Here is an 18,430-nt window from a genome sequence, read left to right as displayed (position 1 = left end):
AAGTGAAAAGAAAAACCCCACCAAAAAGCACTCCGTGTTGGCGAACGGAAACGGAGCAACCGGGAGATGGTCCCAGTGGGCCGGTGAAATGAAATTACGCCGCTGAAAACAAAGCACCCGAGTGTTGTAGCCCGCCGCCATCGCCCAGCAGCAAGGACCCACGCAGGATCACCCAAGCTTTCCATCTCACACCGAACGAGCGAACGCGACGATGGTACCGACGGCCGAGAATGACACGTCCCTGGACTGGGCCGGGCTGGGCTGGGATTCACCGGACTACTTCCGGTTGTTTAGCGATGGCAGTTCCGAGCCGCTCGCTCACAACGACACAGTGCTGGATGTGCGGGTGCTCCCGGGTCGGCCTACTGTGGCCACGCTGCTCGCGAACGCAACGTCTGCGGCCGCGATCGCCTCCACTAACGACACGGACCAGTATTACGCCGACGAACCGGCTCCGTTTAACGATTCGCTCGAGTCGAGCGATGGCGACAGTGCACGGGGCAGCATTTTCGAGCTGCTGGCCGAGGACATCGGCGCCATCTTCTACAACGCGAACGGCACGTACGGGAACGACACGGCCGGTTTGGCCGCCAACTGTTCCCTCACCAACACAACCTGCATCGGACCGGCGGAAGGTAAGCAAGCACAAAGCGATGGCTTTTCCGGTTGACTGTTTCTTCTTTTTTTTTTTTTGGTCATAGAGCCGCGTGGCTTGACCAACGTAAATCCTGATCAACTACCGCCGGCTCCGGTCGGTCGATCGGTCGGTTCGCATTACAAGTGCAGTTAGGGAACCACGTAAGGGAGCCACGTACGAGAGCCTTCGTGCTGGAGAGATGGAGACATTTTCGTTTCAAAACGCTCAGTTACCGCTTTTCTGATGGGCAGCTTTAAATGTTGGTGACCATCCAAAAGGGAGTTTCCGGGATTCGAGAGGTATTGTCCTCGTGGGGGACCGGTTGATGGTGGTGACGTGCCAAGCGATTGCTTTCGGTGGCATTGTGTGGCAGCACAAACTTTCCTGCTAGGTTGGCTAAATGCACGCCACTCGGGAAGCTTAATGGAACATAATTACTTAACTGAAAAGCTCCGTTGTTCCACTACAGTGACTAGGTGCATGAGCAGGTTGCAAAAGTTTTTCGCACTCGAAAAGTTAGCACTCGGAGGACGTGTGATAAGCAGAACCTATCTTCCCTGTGATGGTTTTGTCTCAGTCCTACTTTGTAGCGAATGGATGTTCACGTAGATAGATGCCAGTTTCCAAAGTTGAAATACGTTGATTTGTTTGCTTTATTCTGCGAATGGCATCAACTGGCTGTGTCGATATTTTTTGCAATTAATTTCATGTATATGCTTGTCTTTGGAAAATCGTTTGCTTTTCCTTTGTATAAAGTTTAAAAATCGTAGTTTGAGTTTTCTTATCTCAAAGTAAATGTTGAAAAGGCAAAAAAAGTCAATAATATTACGTTTCAAAGCATAAGTGTGAGGAAAAAGAGTCGCTGAAATTAATTTTCAAACATATAACACACTAAGAATAAAGAGAAAATATAGATAGAATGAAGAAGTTATTGACAGTTCAGATATGTTTAAGCAAAAATTGTTTAAAGTAACACGAACTAGACTTGCTTTTTCCCGGTAAACGATCTACAACTATTACTTGAGAAAATAGTCATTTCAAAGCACGTCATTTTCGCCAGACCTTCTATTTTGAACGTGTCGCTGATACTTTGTGGTGAGAAAATGGCCAGATAATTGCGGTTTTTGCAACTACCAACCATAATACCTTTTGAAACTAACGCAAACTGGCGGAAAATTGCGGTCTGCGTGAAACCAAACCACTCCACTTCCAACGGACGCCAATAAAGCCTCCGCAGTGAGACATCGATTTGCCGGAGATTATCCCACGGTTGCGAGATTGTGATACTCCTTACTACAAAAATGCAAAGAAAAAACTCTGAAAATCCTCTCCCACGTTCGGTTGCGACACTATTCGTGCTCTTGCGGTGAACGATCGCGAAGATTTATCGCATTGCGGCGAACGGTTGCCTTAAGTTGATTGTCCAGCAGAGAGGCATCATGGCTCGTTGAATGGCTGATGAGCTCCTTCAGATCGGACACGGTGGAGCCCTCTCAAGCGAGCTCCTCAATTGTTTGGCTCAATCCCAGTCCTTTCTGCGTCACCTGCTCCATGCCTGCCAAGGCTGACTACCTGGAAGAGCTAGAACGAGCATTACGGTGCGCATTATTTATGCTCATTTGAATTTAATGAAAAAAGGTAGATCCTTAGGAGCGGTATCTTGGTGGGATGCTGCCAGAACCACTGCTGCTCGGTACGGCTGGGATTAGAACATTTTTCCATTACGGACCCGGTAGGCCCGAAACACATCCTGTGAGAGGTGGGGTTTATATATATATATTCCGCGCGCACTGTTCCACGCCCTGTCGGTCCCAGTCGAACGGAAGGATAAAGCAGCGCACGGTAGCAAAATTTGCGCGACGTTACACAAGCCGACGGACGTAAATTTAGGCCCCGTAACGGAACCAACCTCCCGTAGTCCAACGCTTGACGTTTCATCACATCTTTGTATCCGCTCGATGTGTACATTCTTTCGCTTTCGCCGCTGCTTTTACCCGCTAACATTATGGCGAAAAGCTTTTAGTGATTAACATTCGTGCGGGATGGGCATGTTTTCAAAATTGAAGTACAACCAGTGCATTTCGGGGCTCCGTACGGCGAAATAATGGTCAGCGGATTTCATTGCGTGGCCCTGTTGAAGTACATCTTGCGAGATTAATTCCAAACGACGAGTCTTAGGTGGGACGACGAGTCTCGCTTGGCTCGTCACTTGTGTATGTGCGTTTCTTGCACTCGAAATTCATTGTTCGCATGTACTACGCGTTATGCACCTGGCTGCAGCTCAACAGGTGGTATCACGTTCAACTTTCGTCCATAAACACTCCCTGACGCTTGAGGGAGGAAGTCGTCAAGCGCAAGACTAAACCTGATGGAAGTCAAATATTTACCCAACCTAATGGTGGTCAGTGTTAGTGGCCCTGGTGCTGCATCGGGAAGATGGTCAAAAAAAAAAAAAACGGAACGAAATTTCCATTCCGTTTTCCATTTGGCGTGGCTCTCGATGATAATGTGCTTTCGCTTTTCCTGCGCTTGAACCGTAATGACGGCACAGGAATAAAGATACATCGACACAATGGCCGTGCAGGAAGAAGGGAATGAGAATGGGGAGAGGAAACAAAAATGAAGGACGAAAGAGAACAAAAACGCAAGCGAGAGTGAATGAAGGGTCTAATTTGCCTAGGGTAGCGTCCAAGCGGTTAATTAAAATGAAGATGAGTTCTCTGCATGAAATAAATTAAAATTATTTCCAGCACACAGCGGCTTCGTTGTAAGCGGCACGTTGGGTAGCAACATTTGGAGCCTTGCAGCGGGATGGGCCTGCGTTGATAGTTGCACGGCCAATCTCTCGAACAACTGCGCGTGCTTGCTGGACGATGTTGCTGATGTTCCGGAAGCTACTTCGATGTGTTTTTGGGCGTAAATGTGCCCTGGCGTGCGAAAACCGGCCAGCACAGCAAAATCCGACCCGTCTCGCAGTCGCATGGTTCGTGCGCTGGATCCTTGGTAAAGGGTGCGTTGCCTGCAGCCAGGCCAGTATTATGCGCCCTCAACTGTCCTAGACAACGTATTACACCGAGTTGCGTTGTGGTAGATGAATTTTTTTTGCTCACTCGACTTGAAACGGCAACTTTCTTGCCGTATAACCATGCTGTTGCTGAGAGGTGTAGCCAGTACGGTCCCTCGCTCAAAAAAAAAACTGCTCTACATGGAAGATGGATACCCATGAAGATTGCATTTTCGTCATTGCCAGCTGGGGAACGGTTAATGAGGGCTGTGAAATTTGTGTTTCAAGTTTTTGCTGCTTAGCCATCGACACTTAAAGACATTTAGAACGCGCCAGCAGAGAGCACTAAAGAGTTTAAAAAACGATCAAACTTCGCTTAAAACAATGCTTTGTAGTTTAGGGAAAAAATAGTAAAGATAGATCAGGGTTCTAGAAATACGTTATGGTAAAAAATAAAACTAATACATTCGAAGATAGTAAATTGTATAACTAGCTTTACTTTAAGCAATTAAAGAGAGCACATTAGCGATGGAACTATATAATAATGCCTCATTACATACTAACTTTAACTGACAAGTGATGCCAATCGTAGTAGAAATAACTTAGGACAGAGCTATGTCAAAAATAAAGATACTAACATGCTGCAAAGCAGATTATTGTAATTTGATTATTTTTTCATATATAGATGAACCACAGAAGCATAGTTCAAATAATAAAAATGATTCAATCTATTCAATCTCTGGTGAAATTATTTATAAAATCCAACAACTATAACATTTTCGATTTTGCTGTTGCTTAAATATTAGTGAATACCATATGATTTAAGGAGATTAATGCTAATGGTCAGTAAGATCAATTTTCATCGAGGCTGTTTGTTGAGTCAATGATGCTCTCCATCAGTTGAAATATTTTTCTGTTTCAAAGCGCAAATATACATAATAATGCAAAACAAAACAAATATTTGCATACCCGTGTTCTCATTTCACTAACCACAATGATCGCGTATGAGTGAAATGAACTAGAGATAGAATCGGTTTTATGCTGCTGACTATTTGGATGAAAGAGCTTTTAAATTGATTTAATATTTGTTTCAAAAGCTGTGCTAGAGAATTCGAGACACAAAAATCATTTAAAAAATCAATTGACCATGGTGCTGTTTGAAATCCGAATTCATAACTTGTTCTTCATAATTCAAAATGTGTTAACATTTTCATTTTTAAGGCGTTGTTGTTAATCAATTTTATACGCTTTGAGGTGAAAGTTTCGTTTGATGCGTCAATTAAGCTACGCCAGCAAACATCTTCCACTTTTGCACCCAGTCCATCGCTTTCGGCCGTATCCTGGCACAATTAATCCAAATTTGCTGCGAAATATTTAATTAAACATTTATAAGTTAAACGTAGCAAGCAGAGGTTTCGTTTTGTTGGAATCCTCTTAACCTCGATGCTGAAGATCGAGTCCGTGGGTTCCTCGTCATATAAAAGGGAAGCTTAGCGAGTCGTATCGGAGCATCGGAGTTTTTTTGATGGTTTTTCGGAGGCACTGCTTTAAATAAGCTCCATAGGCCGTTGCCTTGGTGTGAGCTGCTGGTCCGAATAACAGGACGGTTAGCAAAGGCACCAGCCGCAAGATACGCCGAGATCAAAATTGGCCTGGGACGGATTACACTCTAGCTTCCTAATTTGCTCCGACCGTGCGGTAATGCTCTAACAGTATCAGAAGTTATGAACCCTTGGCGTTCGTAGGATACCAGATCGCTCCATTCCCGGATGGATTTAAACATTTTCCGATGAGTTTTAAAGTTTCCCCGCTCACCGAACCGTCGATGGAAGGTGTGTTCTCCCAACAGGCCGCTAGGCGCGCTTCTCCGCCCATTGATTCCGCGTGAAATATTCATCATCAATTTGTTGAGCAATCCTTGCGTTTAATTAATAATTGAATTAAATCATTCGCCAAATCCGGCCGGGCCCGGAAGAGAGCAGTAGAAGCAGAAGAACATTCGAAAAAAAAATGAACCAAACGTCAAAGCTGCCCGGATCGTCCTGATCGTCGGGCGCGAGTCCCCCACTAACGAAGACAAGCGCCTGAAAGTTATGCAAAGTGAAAGCAATACAGAAAAGCAACACCTTTGGTGTCGGCGACCGTTCTTTGGAGTTTTTTTTTTTTTGCAAGGACCTGCTCTTGAGGGCCACGACCTAGAGAAGGTGGGCAACAAACTCGACGTCTGCGTGCAAAGCAGCTGGTGGTGGTGGGTGTTTTCCGTTTCCTGGATTTCAAGCTTAATTTAGATGGATTTCTTCACTTTTCATTACCATCCTCGTGTCGTCTGCCAGAGCTACAACGTGCTCGCGACGACGCCGTGACAGCCGAACGGCTAGGAGCTAGCGCAAATCAAAGCTTACGGTGAAATACCGTTCACTTGAAAGAGATTATCTGGTCGTTTGAGCAATGTGCCGGAAACTTTGTATCATTGTAGATGCCATTGTAAAGGAAAGGTTTTCAACTTTTGCTTCTGCAGTTGTCGTTTGCATAGTTATTTGATACGGTAGCTTTCACAGCACCGAGAACGCGAGCGTTAATTAAGTGAGACGACATTCGTGAAATTGTATTGACAAAGTTTTCTGGGATTAGTGAGGTTGAAAAAACAAAACCAAAACCGAATAATACTCTCGCCGTTTAATTAGATGACACCTTCGCCGGCATTTCTCGCGAAAAGCTTCTGAGAGGTGTGCTTTCAAAGCGTGAGGTCTAATTAACATGAATGTCGTATCACTTGAAATGTGATACTGCTAGTATGGCTTCGATACTTTCTTCAAAAAGCAAAACGAATGCGAAAGTGGAAAAGCAGAGGTCGTGACAATATTTGGGTGTGTTGTGCGTCTAATTTTTCACAACGTACTTGCGTTAGTTATCAAGCAGATGCTACAGAAAGGTCGACGATGGTTGGCAAACCGGAAAGTGGAAATTATTCCAAAAACCTCGCTCTACCTTTCGGCTACACAATCGTGCTGGCAACGCACTTCAGGACGTTTGAAGAGTGCCAAATTGCTTTAGAGCTTTTGCAGGACACCACGTCGATACGTTTACGACATAGCGTAGAGGCTTAGCTAAGCGTTTCAACTAAAAAGAACAATTTGTTGAAGAACGACGGGACGCTTTTTTTGTTACTATGTTATGACATAGATTTATTTTTGGGAACAAATGAAAAATAATGAAATGAAAGGTGAACTGCGCGGTTGTGATGCTTTTTTTTTCTTCTCCATCTGACTTCAGCCCTCGAGCCGTTGTACTCGACTGGAGAAATTGAATTCATTTTCCTAATCTGGCGAATAAATTATAATTATAAATGCACTGGCCCGAATGAATAACCGTGGTTCACAAACCAGCGCGGTGAGTGAATTGCTCTTTGCTTATTTTCATCTCACTTTTGTGGACACAAAAAGAACTAAAACCAGCGGACGAGAGGATTGTTCTATCCTCGGCACCGGTCATCGTCGGTGTGAGCCAAAGAACTGCCCTCTACTCAACGTGATGATGATGATGATGATTGGCTCTCAGATCGTCCGACCATTTTGGGTCAGCACTTGGAGCGCGTGATACCGAGATTAACTAAAACACGCTCTATATTGGGGACACTTATCGCCGGGGCAACAGATCACGGCAAGGGCCGAGCTTAACGAACGCTAATTAAGAGCGCTTTTCATCACGAGAGTGAATCGAGTGGACGCAAATGTACTCCATAAGACGTTCATCTCAAGAAGGTGCATTCTAGAGCAACATTGCAACGGCGAGACCAAAGACAAAGCGGATCAATTTAAGCAGATGAGATCAAGCTAACTGCTCGAAATTGCACGCTCTCGCTCTCAGCCCAACAACTGCACGGTACGCCATTTGCTTTCTTTTGTCGAACGCCACCACGGGCCACTCTGCCGCGTGTTTAGGGTTGAAATATGAACGCCCGCATGTTGCCATCCTCTGGAGTGGCCTCTCGAGGTGAAATCCGTGCCGTTAATTCAACGGTACTGCGTGGAAACAAAGTGTGCAATTTATTTAGGCGCCCTGGGAAGCCTTGGGAAGGTTTGAATTCGGCCCCAGCATTTATGGGTCAAGGCAAGCGAACGTGAGTCTTGACTGTGTTATTTCACATTCATGTTCCCTCAGGAGGGATACGGTGTGAGCAGAAGCCCGGAAAGAACTCTTATTGGGGTTAACTTCAAACACAACGCATGAGCGCATGGCAGGCAGGCTTTTGCGGGACGTTCTACAGCAGTACGGCTTACTGCTTTCCCTACCAGCACCCGGAAGCGGGCTTGTGTTGTGGGCCGAAAACCTTCCAAAAAGGGCTTGCCCCATCCCTGGAGGGTCTCGCGGGAGTCTCGACCCACCCGTGCGGTTGGAAAAACCTAATTTTCCATGCGTTTTCGCGTGCTGAAGGTCGTCCCCGGGGTTGGCGGGCATGGACCAGAAAACGAGGGCTTTGTATTTATATTACTTCCGCCTGGTTCAACACGCCCACCAGCATACGGCTGGTTCTCGCAATCGGTGTTCTGTTCAGCACCGTGCGTGGCTCAGATAACCAACCGACTGGGTGGCTTTCGGTGGCTACCTGAGTCCTCCATCATCTGCCTGCTCGGTGGACCGCTTTGAAGAGCTTTTACGGTAGCCCAACGGAACCCAAAGCGACCGAGGGCTCGACTGATGGCACGGTAACCGTGCATTAAGATTTATTAATATTGAGATGTCATAATTCTGTGTTTACGAACGGAATAAAACACGCGTATTTATCTTCCGACCCGCGCTGGGTGGATCCGTCACCGCTGTTCGGGGCGTTTGCGTTTCGGCTTTACGATCGAAAGGGCGGACCCTTTGCGCGAGTGCACTGGAAGCAGGCAGACCGTGCTACGAGCCGGACTGTCGAGGACCACCGTCTAGACGTGAGACTTCACCCCACTCGGGGGTGGATTCGCTTGGAAGTAGCCGCCTCGTGGTCGGTGTCTAACTAAGTCGCATGCTCGTTGGCACTGTAGGACGGCTTTCGTTTGCTCGCTGGCCCTCGCCGGGTTGTGGTTTCCACTGCAATGTCAACAAAACAAACGAGCCTACAAACGAGTGCCTTGGGTTGCTGTTGGGTTGGGTTGTTTTGCGATGGATCGTCGAGCGTCGGTTGGAATGAAGCAACCGACTCGTGGCTGTCTGTCAGCTGGGGGTTCAAAGCAATCTCGCCCTGTGAATCCGCTGCAGATTACGATGTCCATCTTACGGACGCCATCGCGCTTGGCGATTGGTGGAACGGTTGTGTTCCCAAAGGAAAACGCGGCTTGTGCGTTGGTGGTTTGGAAATTTAGTCTGTAATTACGAACGCACGGTTTGGTGCCGTTTCCCGCCCAGAACGAGCACCGTATCAGGTAACAAATGACGAGCGAAATGGAGTCTGCTCTGGTTCTGCTCGCGTTGAGGACATATTTCGTTGGGCAGGGAATTGCATTGCGGCGTGCTGCAAAACCGAAATTGCATTTCGCTCCGGCAGCTCAGGAATGCGCTCTTTGTTGTCACTTGGGGATGGAGCGTACGCTTGCTAAACGTGTTTCTAACGAACGATTTCTTTCATTTCTTTTTCCCTTCCTTTCTTGCAGCGAAAGAGTACCACTACTGGTGCCTGATACTGGTGCTGTTCCCGATCCTGACGCTGTTCGGCAACGTGCTGGTGATATTGGCCGTGTGCCGCGAACGGACTTTACAGACAGTGACCAATTATTTTATAGTGTCGTTGGCGATAGCCGATCTCCTAGTGGCCGTGGTCGTGATGCCGTTCGCCGTGTACGTTTTGGTAAGTGTGCAGAGCTGTGTTGTAGGAAATGTAGTGCCTTTTTTCGTTGTTGGGATGACAATCCAATCGTTTACTGAAACCCAAAACCAGGGAAACGCTTGCGGATCGGATTTATCTTCGGAACACGATATGAATGCGCTCGAACGGTAATGGTCCGGAGACCCGATAAGGACGATAGCCCGTATAACCGTAAATGATACTGGTTCCTTCGCGTAACCGTTTTCCTTCGACCTGTTATTGCCGGGCCGGATAAACGATTCTGGGAAAATTAATTACTGCCACCACGCTGGAACGCTTACCAATCATTCCACAGTGGCATACCGATTGAAGTCACGTGGATGCCACTGACCAAGGATTCCAGTGATCCCGGAGATTGGTTGGCATTTACGCAATAATGATGCTTGTTGTGGTAGCCTGCCGGCTTGAGAAAATATTCCACGAATGAGATCTGGTGCTGCTTAGGGACGCTACCTAGGGTCCTGATAAGGTTGGAGTTTTATTATTCCCTCCATAAACAAAGCATGCTTCCCAGAAGTTGCGTTAGAAATTGCATACTTTTGGAAGCATTTTTACGCCAAAATCTAGCCATGATCGTGGCAAGTTTTCACGTGGCTTGCTATGGATCTAACGCTTCTTTATTTCACTTACCCATGGAAAAGCATTGCGTCGTAGGATAAGACCTTTGGAATGTACGCTTGTTTCTCACAAAAGCCTAATGAGTGTTCAAACATTTGCTCGAGAAATTGTTCAAGGAAAACTTTTCATTTAAACATTGTCAATGTGAGAATCTGCTACTGCACGGCATTCATTGTCGGCAGCAAACCAAACAAACTTTAAACTTGCTCACCAAACTGGATCATAGTTTCCACTGTGGCAAAGTTTTCCATTGGGCTGATAAAGTTTTACACCCCGTCGGCATCTGCTAGAGGGTTTTCATTTTCCTTGCCATCGCCGCTGAAGTGGCAGCGTGCAATGGGACGGCAAAAATCTCACGCTCGTGGCACAAAGTGTGCGCAACATTTTTGAAGGATACCCTTTAACAAGCCCATTTTAGCTCTTTCTATTTCACAAACCCCCTCACACACACGCACACACACAAGTACCGAGTATATATGCAGTTCGACTCTCGGTCAAGCGCCGGAAAAGGGAGATTCCAGTCAGAGGATATTATTCTCCACTCGGCCGCCATTCATCCGGCGTAACGAATCGACACTGGAAAGCAGCTGGCAATCCGGCAAATGGTGCCACGTTACCGCATCCGTTCGGGACAAAAAACCTCAGCTGAAAACTTTCCCCCGACCGTTAGCAGCGGTTGGGTGAAAGTGTTGCATGGAATGAAATTAATGTTTAATAAGCAATTTTATTTATCAACTTTTCGGTCGACCGATCGGTGAGTGGCCGTTTTGGGGGCTGATACGGTTGTAAATTGGGCCGCCGCGTGGGTTTCTGATGCCTTTCGACCCTCGGTGGCATCCGGGAATGGTTTGTTTAGTGGAGCCGTCGGCTGGCCGTTTGCGAAAGTTTTCTCTTCCACCTTCGGGAGCACAAGGGCTTGCAAAAGGGCACACGCTCGCGGACGGTTTAACTTGCCATCGCCTTGGATGCCGGAGCTGATGATATTTAATTAAGGAACGGCTGGTCGCCTGCTCATATTTAATTCAAACGAAAATCATCCAGCCCGATGGCCGATGCTCACACGGCTGGATCGGAGGGAATTTGCCGGCAGCTTTCGCACACTTGTTAAAGGCACCAAAATGCCGTTTTATTTGTGCCTAATTAATTGCGCCAGCCCCACTCACCAGCGGGAAAACAAGTTCTGCTGGACGTGGGATGTTTTCTTCAAATTAAATTCTATACTTGGAGATAGTTTCCTCTTACGGCAGGATGTTTTTCCAGGAAAGAACATTACTCCGTTCGTATCGGTGCCGGTGGAAACGGATTGTGGCTCTCGACTGGACTCGAGAGGACTGGACTTTTCCGTCTCGCTCTCTCACTCTCTAACTAACGTGCGAAAAGCAATGCAATGATGTACTCTGCAGAGATCTGCAAATAATCCCTTAACTCAATCCGGATCGCTCGAGGCGTGCCATCCGGCCGTCTGTGCCACATCGCCAACCCCTATCAAAGAAAGATTAGAAGCAGAACCATTCCGTCCCACCACGGCCTAACCGCAACGCCAACGCCCATGAGAGTGTTGGCGATTTTCTCACGAAATGGAGTAATTTGAAGCCCCACCGGGGTGGACCGTCGCCCGTGAGGCGCCCTGTTTGCCAAACGTGCCCGATCTGGCCATTAATTATGCCACTGGCGATGGTGGACATCCGGGTCCGGGTTGTTTTTTCCTCCCTTGAGTCATTCCGCCCCATTAGCGTCGGCAAACGAGGACAAGCATACGGGGTGTCGGTACGGTGCCTACGCATTGGTCATTACCTTTTTAAGGCACGTCTCTCGAACGCCGTAATCCTGTTGGTGGTGTTGTTTTTTTTTTGCTGGTTTCTTCTATTTGCCTGCTCGATAATGCATTACCGGAGCTCGTGTTCGTGCTCGGTGGCGCTGGACTCGTTGGGAGAAAACAGTGCCAGGCATCTTATAGGCAAATGACAGATTGAATGCTTAATTAATGTGTCTTTGATATTGGCTTTCGCAAAGTGCTTTCCACGCCCGGCACATTAGTGTGGTGATGGCGATCGGCCAAATGTATCAGTTAATCGATCTTTTCTGTGCGTTGCGGCTACATTATAGTACGACGATTGACGGGCAGCAGTACGTCGGTTCAATTAACATCCATCCTCGTTTACAGAGCAGCTGCAGGCTGCATAAAGCTAAGCTGGCTCTTTTCGTGCGGCAATATTCTTCAGTCACGTTGCTTGTTGTGATTTGAAAAGGTTTCTCCCACACTATTTAGAGCGAATCAATTTTAAATTTTGAGCTTAGCAGATATTTAACAGTATAAAACTATGTTTTGATCTAAGCAAAAATTGATTAATAAAATGAAACGATATCAAACATGGGAAACAACTTTGAAGAAAAAATCTGGTTATGCTGCTTTATCTGCTCTCCGGCACAGCATGAATACATATTGTGTAAATCATTCACCCACTTGTGAACTATTTACACCCCATCAGCTTTTCCACATTTCCGGCATCAGACGCTTACCGGAACGAAGAAAAAAGCCCATAATCGCCCCATTGTGCGTATGGTCTTGTGAGTGTGCGGGATTGTTGGCCGGATAGGTCACAAAATACCGATGGATCCGTCAGGCTTTGAGAGACAAATCCGGAAAAAGTTCAAAATAGCCTATGCATACACATTTCCAAAATGGGATTTGAGTTTCAGGAAGGCACAATAACCCACCGAATGAGGGTCACTCCCGGAATTAGATTGGCAAGAATTTCCGCCGCTTGGAGGCCTTTCCCGGAAGTGACTTTAAGCGTATGTGTGCGCAAAAATTTGCACAAGCGACGGATGATGTATAACCAACTGAGAGTGGTTCCTTGTGCTGCTAAAATTGTACATATATTTACAAAAATATACATGACGCATTTTAAATTAATTGCTTTAAGCTATAATTGAGAATTAGGAGCTTTTTTAAAGATCCCTCAAATAGTTAACTCTTGGGATAAAATCTAAATCTCTTGGGGTTTGCCAACTTTCTATGATTTAAATTGTTGTTTCAAAAATATTTTTATTCATCACTCGCCCGATTTCCAAACGAAGCAATTGAATCGATAAAACTCAACAGAAACACCTCCACATAGAGGTAGGTAAATATTAAGCCACCTCCATTCGACGCATCCTGGAGCGTTCCCCGAAGGGTCCCTTTCACAAACAGCTTCTATTCTTGCACGCGAACCGCGTAATGGTGCATACCAGGAACCTTCACCCATGTGGGTGTGATTTCCATTAAACAACTGTTTACCGGCCCACCCCGGTGTCGAACGAACGTGGAGCGTTTTGGGTCCGCCTAAACAATGGCCTCCCGAGTTGTTGCGTACGATTCCGTGCTCACCATCGTGGGCATTTCGCTTCGGGCAGCCACAACGGGCAACAAAGCAGCGACGCTGATAGTGATAGTGACGGCTCCATACGACCAATTTGGCATTCCAGGTCAGGGCGAAGTGGAAGAGTAAGCGCGCGTGAAGCAGGGAAAGTGTGGTTTCTGCCAAAAGTTGAACTAATTGTTTCCGACAATTTTCCGGCCATCCGGAAGCCAGCCACTTCCCGGGCACGTCGGGGCGGTCTAACGAGTTGACGACAAGATTTGCGGAAAAGCCGCGGTCGGCCACCATTTCCAGGCCTTACGGCACGCGAGAGTGAACGGAGAGTCACCAGGTGTTCGGTGAGGATTTTCACCAACTACTTCTGACAGGCCGGGTGGTCGAGATTTCCCGCAAGTTTGGGTGCGGGCGTTGACGGTTTGCCCCCGGGACGATGTTGACGATTTCTTGCCATCCTGGAACGATCCTGGCGATCGACCGGGCACCTGGGTTGGCCTTTTTCGAAGCGTTTTGTTTATTTGCTGGCTGGCTCGCAACGCCTCCCGTTGGGCACTAATTGTAGGCTCAAACTGGTACGCTTTGGGTGCCTCAAGAAGTGAAGGGAAAACTTTCTCTTCCTCGGAAAATGAACCCTCCTCACGCTACTGTAGGTCGAAGTCTATTAGCTGGATCGGCAACGGCTAACAATGGCGAGAGCGGTATTTAACCTTGCATGTTATCACCGCCCGGTGAAAACCGCAAGTTTCACATACACCAAAACATTTTCACACACCGCACCAGCACACGCGAATAGTCGGTTGAGCCTTGGGATGGTGCCATGAAACCATAGGCCTAAGATTATCTGCAAACGGACCGTAATTGTTAGTCACGCACGAAACGGCTGATGAATGAGGAAGAGAAGGATGGTGAGCTGGTGAGCTTTTGATCCAGAACAGACTCGTTCGGTGCTAAATGTGTGTGGCTCTTGGCTTTGTAACGGCCTGACATGAGATCGGTATTGATTAAAAATCAGTTGGAAGAATGTCTCTCATCGACCATTTGTATTAGGTATGCTCAAAGCTAGCGAGCAAATGGATAAATGCGAATTTATCCGGAAGCTTAAACGATTCTGGTTCTGTATGAAAACATCTGTTGGTTTTGTTTTAAAAACCTCGAGCAAGAAAAGAGTGAATGAAATCAATAGTCTTTCGTGAACATGAAAGTGCTAATCTAGAGCTTAAATTTATCGATTTGATATTCGACAATCTCACAAAGCTATGAAAACTTCATCGCTATTGATTTTCCATGGCTCATTGGTTTGTACTTGTATTTTATCTCCTAAAGTGACACTACGCTTATTCTCGAGATGCACTTTGAATGATAAAAAAAAGTGTCATTTGAAACCACGTCCTCCCCACAATTGTTGAAGAGATAAACTGAGACAATGGAACATCGAGCTTCTTTGATCGGAGAAGTAAGAAATGGCATTGTTTTGTTTTTCACTTACAAAGACAAACGGTTTCTCCATCGTTTTCATCCCATTTCGGTGACACTGTTTCCATTTCTTCGTGTAAATCTTTTGTTTTCTCTCTTCATGGGCCACCTTGGGCTGCTTTCCACTTCTGGTGCCCGTACTGACGCCTACAACAGCGAAGAGATTCCATTCCCACGTAGCATTTCCAGATTACGGGCTATTTTCTCTACGAGGCTCTACGATCACTGCCAGAGCGTTGATTGTGGTGTGAAGAATCGGGGAACTGTTTCTGAGCTGTCAAAAAAAAACATGGAAGAACGTGAGCAAGAATAAAAGTGGCGTCTTTTGCTGTCTGACGCCTAGGGTGCTAGGGAAGCAAACTGCTTTTACAGGTTTGACGGGTGCAGAAAATAAACAGCTGCGCTCGATCCCTTCGGTGACGGCGAACTGCCATCAAGCGACCGTCCTGATTTATGGCAAATCCCAAATGTGAGCCCACTGTGATAGCAAAATCATCCTCTTTAACAGCGGGCAGCTTACAGCAGCCAAAAACAAAACGAAAGAGTGCCGCTCAAAACTGCGCCCCTACACTCGAGCAACAATGTGCCAGCTGGGGCAGAATGGACCTCCACCGGACAACCGGCGTGATGTAATGATGTAGTGCCACCGTCCGGAATGGAAGGAAACACGCTCTCGACGATGACATTTTCTTGCCACGGCAACCAGTCTGCCCCGGTGGAGGTTGAACGCGAAAGAAAAGAAGAAAATCGCCTCTTTTTTTCGTGCGCTCGCCTCGGTTACTTCGTCCCAGCAAATGGATACCGGCTTCGCCCGGTCTCATCTGTTATTCATAGGCTACATGATGGACGATGGCCCGGGTGTCGTCAATTACCGTGACCCTTTGGTTTGGCCTTGCCGTGAGCTTTGACCGAATGGGGCATGGGTCGATCGATTTCTTGGACGATTTCCAATTTCCGCCTACGCTGCTCTTGGTGGTATGGTTCGTCCGTCCGGGAACCAGCGCTGGTTAGCTGTTTTGGGAATTATTTCCGCCGAAAAGAACCGACAATTCTGTGGAGCTAGTTGTGCTAGTGTGTCAAGAGGGTAAAAAGCAACGGAAATCCCAATTTAAAGTCGCTTTAACGGGAACCGGTAGTGGGAGTGAAGAATGTTATCTAGCAACTCTTAAGCTCGTGTATTGAGGAAAACAAGCTCGTCCCTAAAGCCAAACAGCAGGTGCCGTTGGAAACGGCCATTGTAGGGCGCATATAATCCGCAGTGGCTCGCAATTATCGTTTTCGAAAACTATTCAACAGACCGTTAAAAGCAACAAAGTGGAAAGCAGCTTACCGGCCAAAGGGCTACCTCGAGGCACTGTTGCAGTCTAACGGGCACTTTCGTCCCAGAATGGTCGTCTGAAACTGCTGGAATTCGCAAAACTGTAATAAACGAGCGATATTCCCTGCCCAGCCTCGTGGCCACTCGCCGTGCCGGGAGTCGAGCGTCAGATGCGATTTTGGATGCGGAACTTTGCATGCTCACCGCACGTTCGTGTGATTATCATCGTGAATGTCATGGCTGTTGGCGGTTAAAGCACCGAGCTGCACCCGGTGGAGCTGTGGTTTTTGGGGCGTCGTTCGTCGTACGCTACGAGCTCCTTCCAAGACGCTTGTCTGGCAATGCCAGCTGCCTTCACGCTAGCAAACGGCACAACAACCTCAAACCATGCATGGAGCTACGGTGGCTCTGTGGCAACGCGTGAATCCCACACTCGAAAGTGCAATCAACGTCCGTCCGACATTTTGCGATGTGGGAAAAGCGCTGTGTTACTGAGGGGTGTGCTCGTGAAAACTCAGCAAACGTCAGCACAGCCGATCGAATGCTGCTCGATCGCGTTCCGTGTCATTCGATCAGGCCACTTACGCGTTAACTTCGATGTAGGTGAGCAAAAAAAAGAAGAAAGAACTGCCTCACCAGCAACAATAAAATCAGCTGAAACACGCCACATCTGGCTGGTTGGCGGAAATGCGTACTTACCGGGCCGGAAGAAATCTGCAGCTGCACACGCGGTCGGAAAGGAAGTTGATTGAATTTGCAAAGCGGAAGGAAGACGGTGTCGATGTGGTCTGGAACACTGTGTGCCTTCCGACAAACCAGCCAGCCTAGACGGCTTTGAGTTTAAGACTTTTTGGCGAGCCCAGCAGCAATCGCAACGAGCAAACGCTTCTCGGCTGGAGATGGAAACTATTCGGGCCTCAAGCAGCCGGTTTGGACATGGCAGTGGACGTTAACTTGAAGTATAACTCAAGACAATCGTGTGGTTAAAGACGATCATCGTGCCGTAACGACTCGAGGGTCTAGCATGCTGGCATTCACCGTGGTCAAAGTTGTGCGTAAGTTACTCGAAGGATGCCGGTGGCGAGGTTGCATACACGGAAATTCTGAATACATTACACGAGTGGCATAGACAGCTCGTGGGAGAGGCAGCTTGTCTAATTTGAAACAGCTTTCACACCACAACATTCGTTAAATGTACAAAGCTTAAATTTATCATTTTCTCGTAAGTCGTTGAGATTAATTGCCTCTTAGTTTATGTCGACTAATTTTCGGAATTAGTGTATGGGTTGTTTAATTGTTAATATTAATTGAGATCATAAATTGATGTGTGATATATGTTTTCTTTCTTAAAATTACATCATAAAATATGGGACGAACATCGTTAAAAGACGAGGAAAGAAGATTATTCTTACCTCTAAAAAGCGGTTTAGCACGGTTGAGCTTAGAAAATCATTCAGAGAATTTCAGTAGTTGTTCAGCTCAAGACGCTTTTGCATTTTCCAGGAAACATGAGTTCATGCAGCTTACACTTGATGCGGTAAGCTCCCAATGCATTCGAAGTAATATCAAATTGTGTTTATCGTTGGTGATGATTTACAGTGCACTGAGTTTTGTCAATGATCCGATTACACTGAATGCGCGTAGTGTCCGCATCCAAGCGCGAAATGTAAGAAGATTCTTAAGGCACACTCATCGCAACATGCATGCCTGCCGAACGCACTCATCCAAACGTCCATCTTCCGCTTCGCAAGGCTAAGAAGCAACCGCAAGCGAAACTTTGCAGGAGCACGACATTTCCGCATCCGTACAAGCTCACCCATTCGCATTCCAATCCAGCAGGTGGAAAATGCCGCCTGCAGATGCGCACACTTTCCCAACGCACAGTTTTACCGTTTACGGTTCCGAAAGCACGCACAAGCCGTCGTTTGCCTGCTGGCGTCACTGAACCATCGAGGGAAGTGATTTTTATTTTTAATTTCCCGCTCCCAGCCAGCCTTTCCGCGTTGGTGGTTGTTTGTGTTTGCTGTGCCACTATTATTTCTTCTCGTTTGGCCGACGATCTACCATTCCAACGGGGCCCGGGGGCAATCTCTTCTGGCGTGTGCTTTTTTTCTTTTCTTCGCAAAGCTTCATTCCAAACCCGGACGGTTCCATTGCACTGGACGGTGAAAGA

The 18,430-nt window shown here is 47.0% G+C and overlaps 1 protein-coding gene across 1 annotated transcript in view; it reads left to right on the top strand.

Annotated features, from left to right (window-relative positions):
- Window positions 1-211: 211 nt before the first annotated feature.
- Window positions 212-18,430, top strand: part of LOC128721684 (dopamine D2-like receptor) — an 88,856-nt gene continuing 70,637 nt past the window's right edge. The window contains exons 1-2 of the mRNA XM_053815463.1: window positions 212-635; window positions 9,275-9,468. Of these exons, the coding sequence (XP_053671438.1) occupies window positions 212-635; window positions 9,275-9,468 (618 nt within the window). The remainder of the gene's footprint in view (window positions 636-9,274; window positions 9,469-18,430) is intronic.

The sequence above is a fragment of the Anopheles nili genome, chromosome 2 (genome assembly GCF_943737925.1).
Source record: "Anopheles nili chromosome 2, idAnoNiliSN_F5_01, whole genome shotgun sequence".
Classification (NCBI taxonomy): domain Eukaryota; kingdom Metazoa; phylum Arthropoda; class Insecta; order Diptera; family Culicidae; genus Anopheles; species Anopheles nili.
This window is presented reverse-complemented; position numbering and strand designations above follow the sequence as displayed.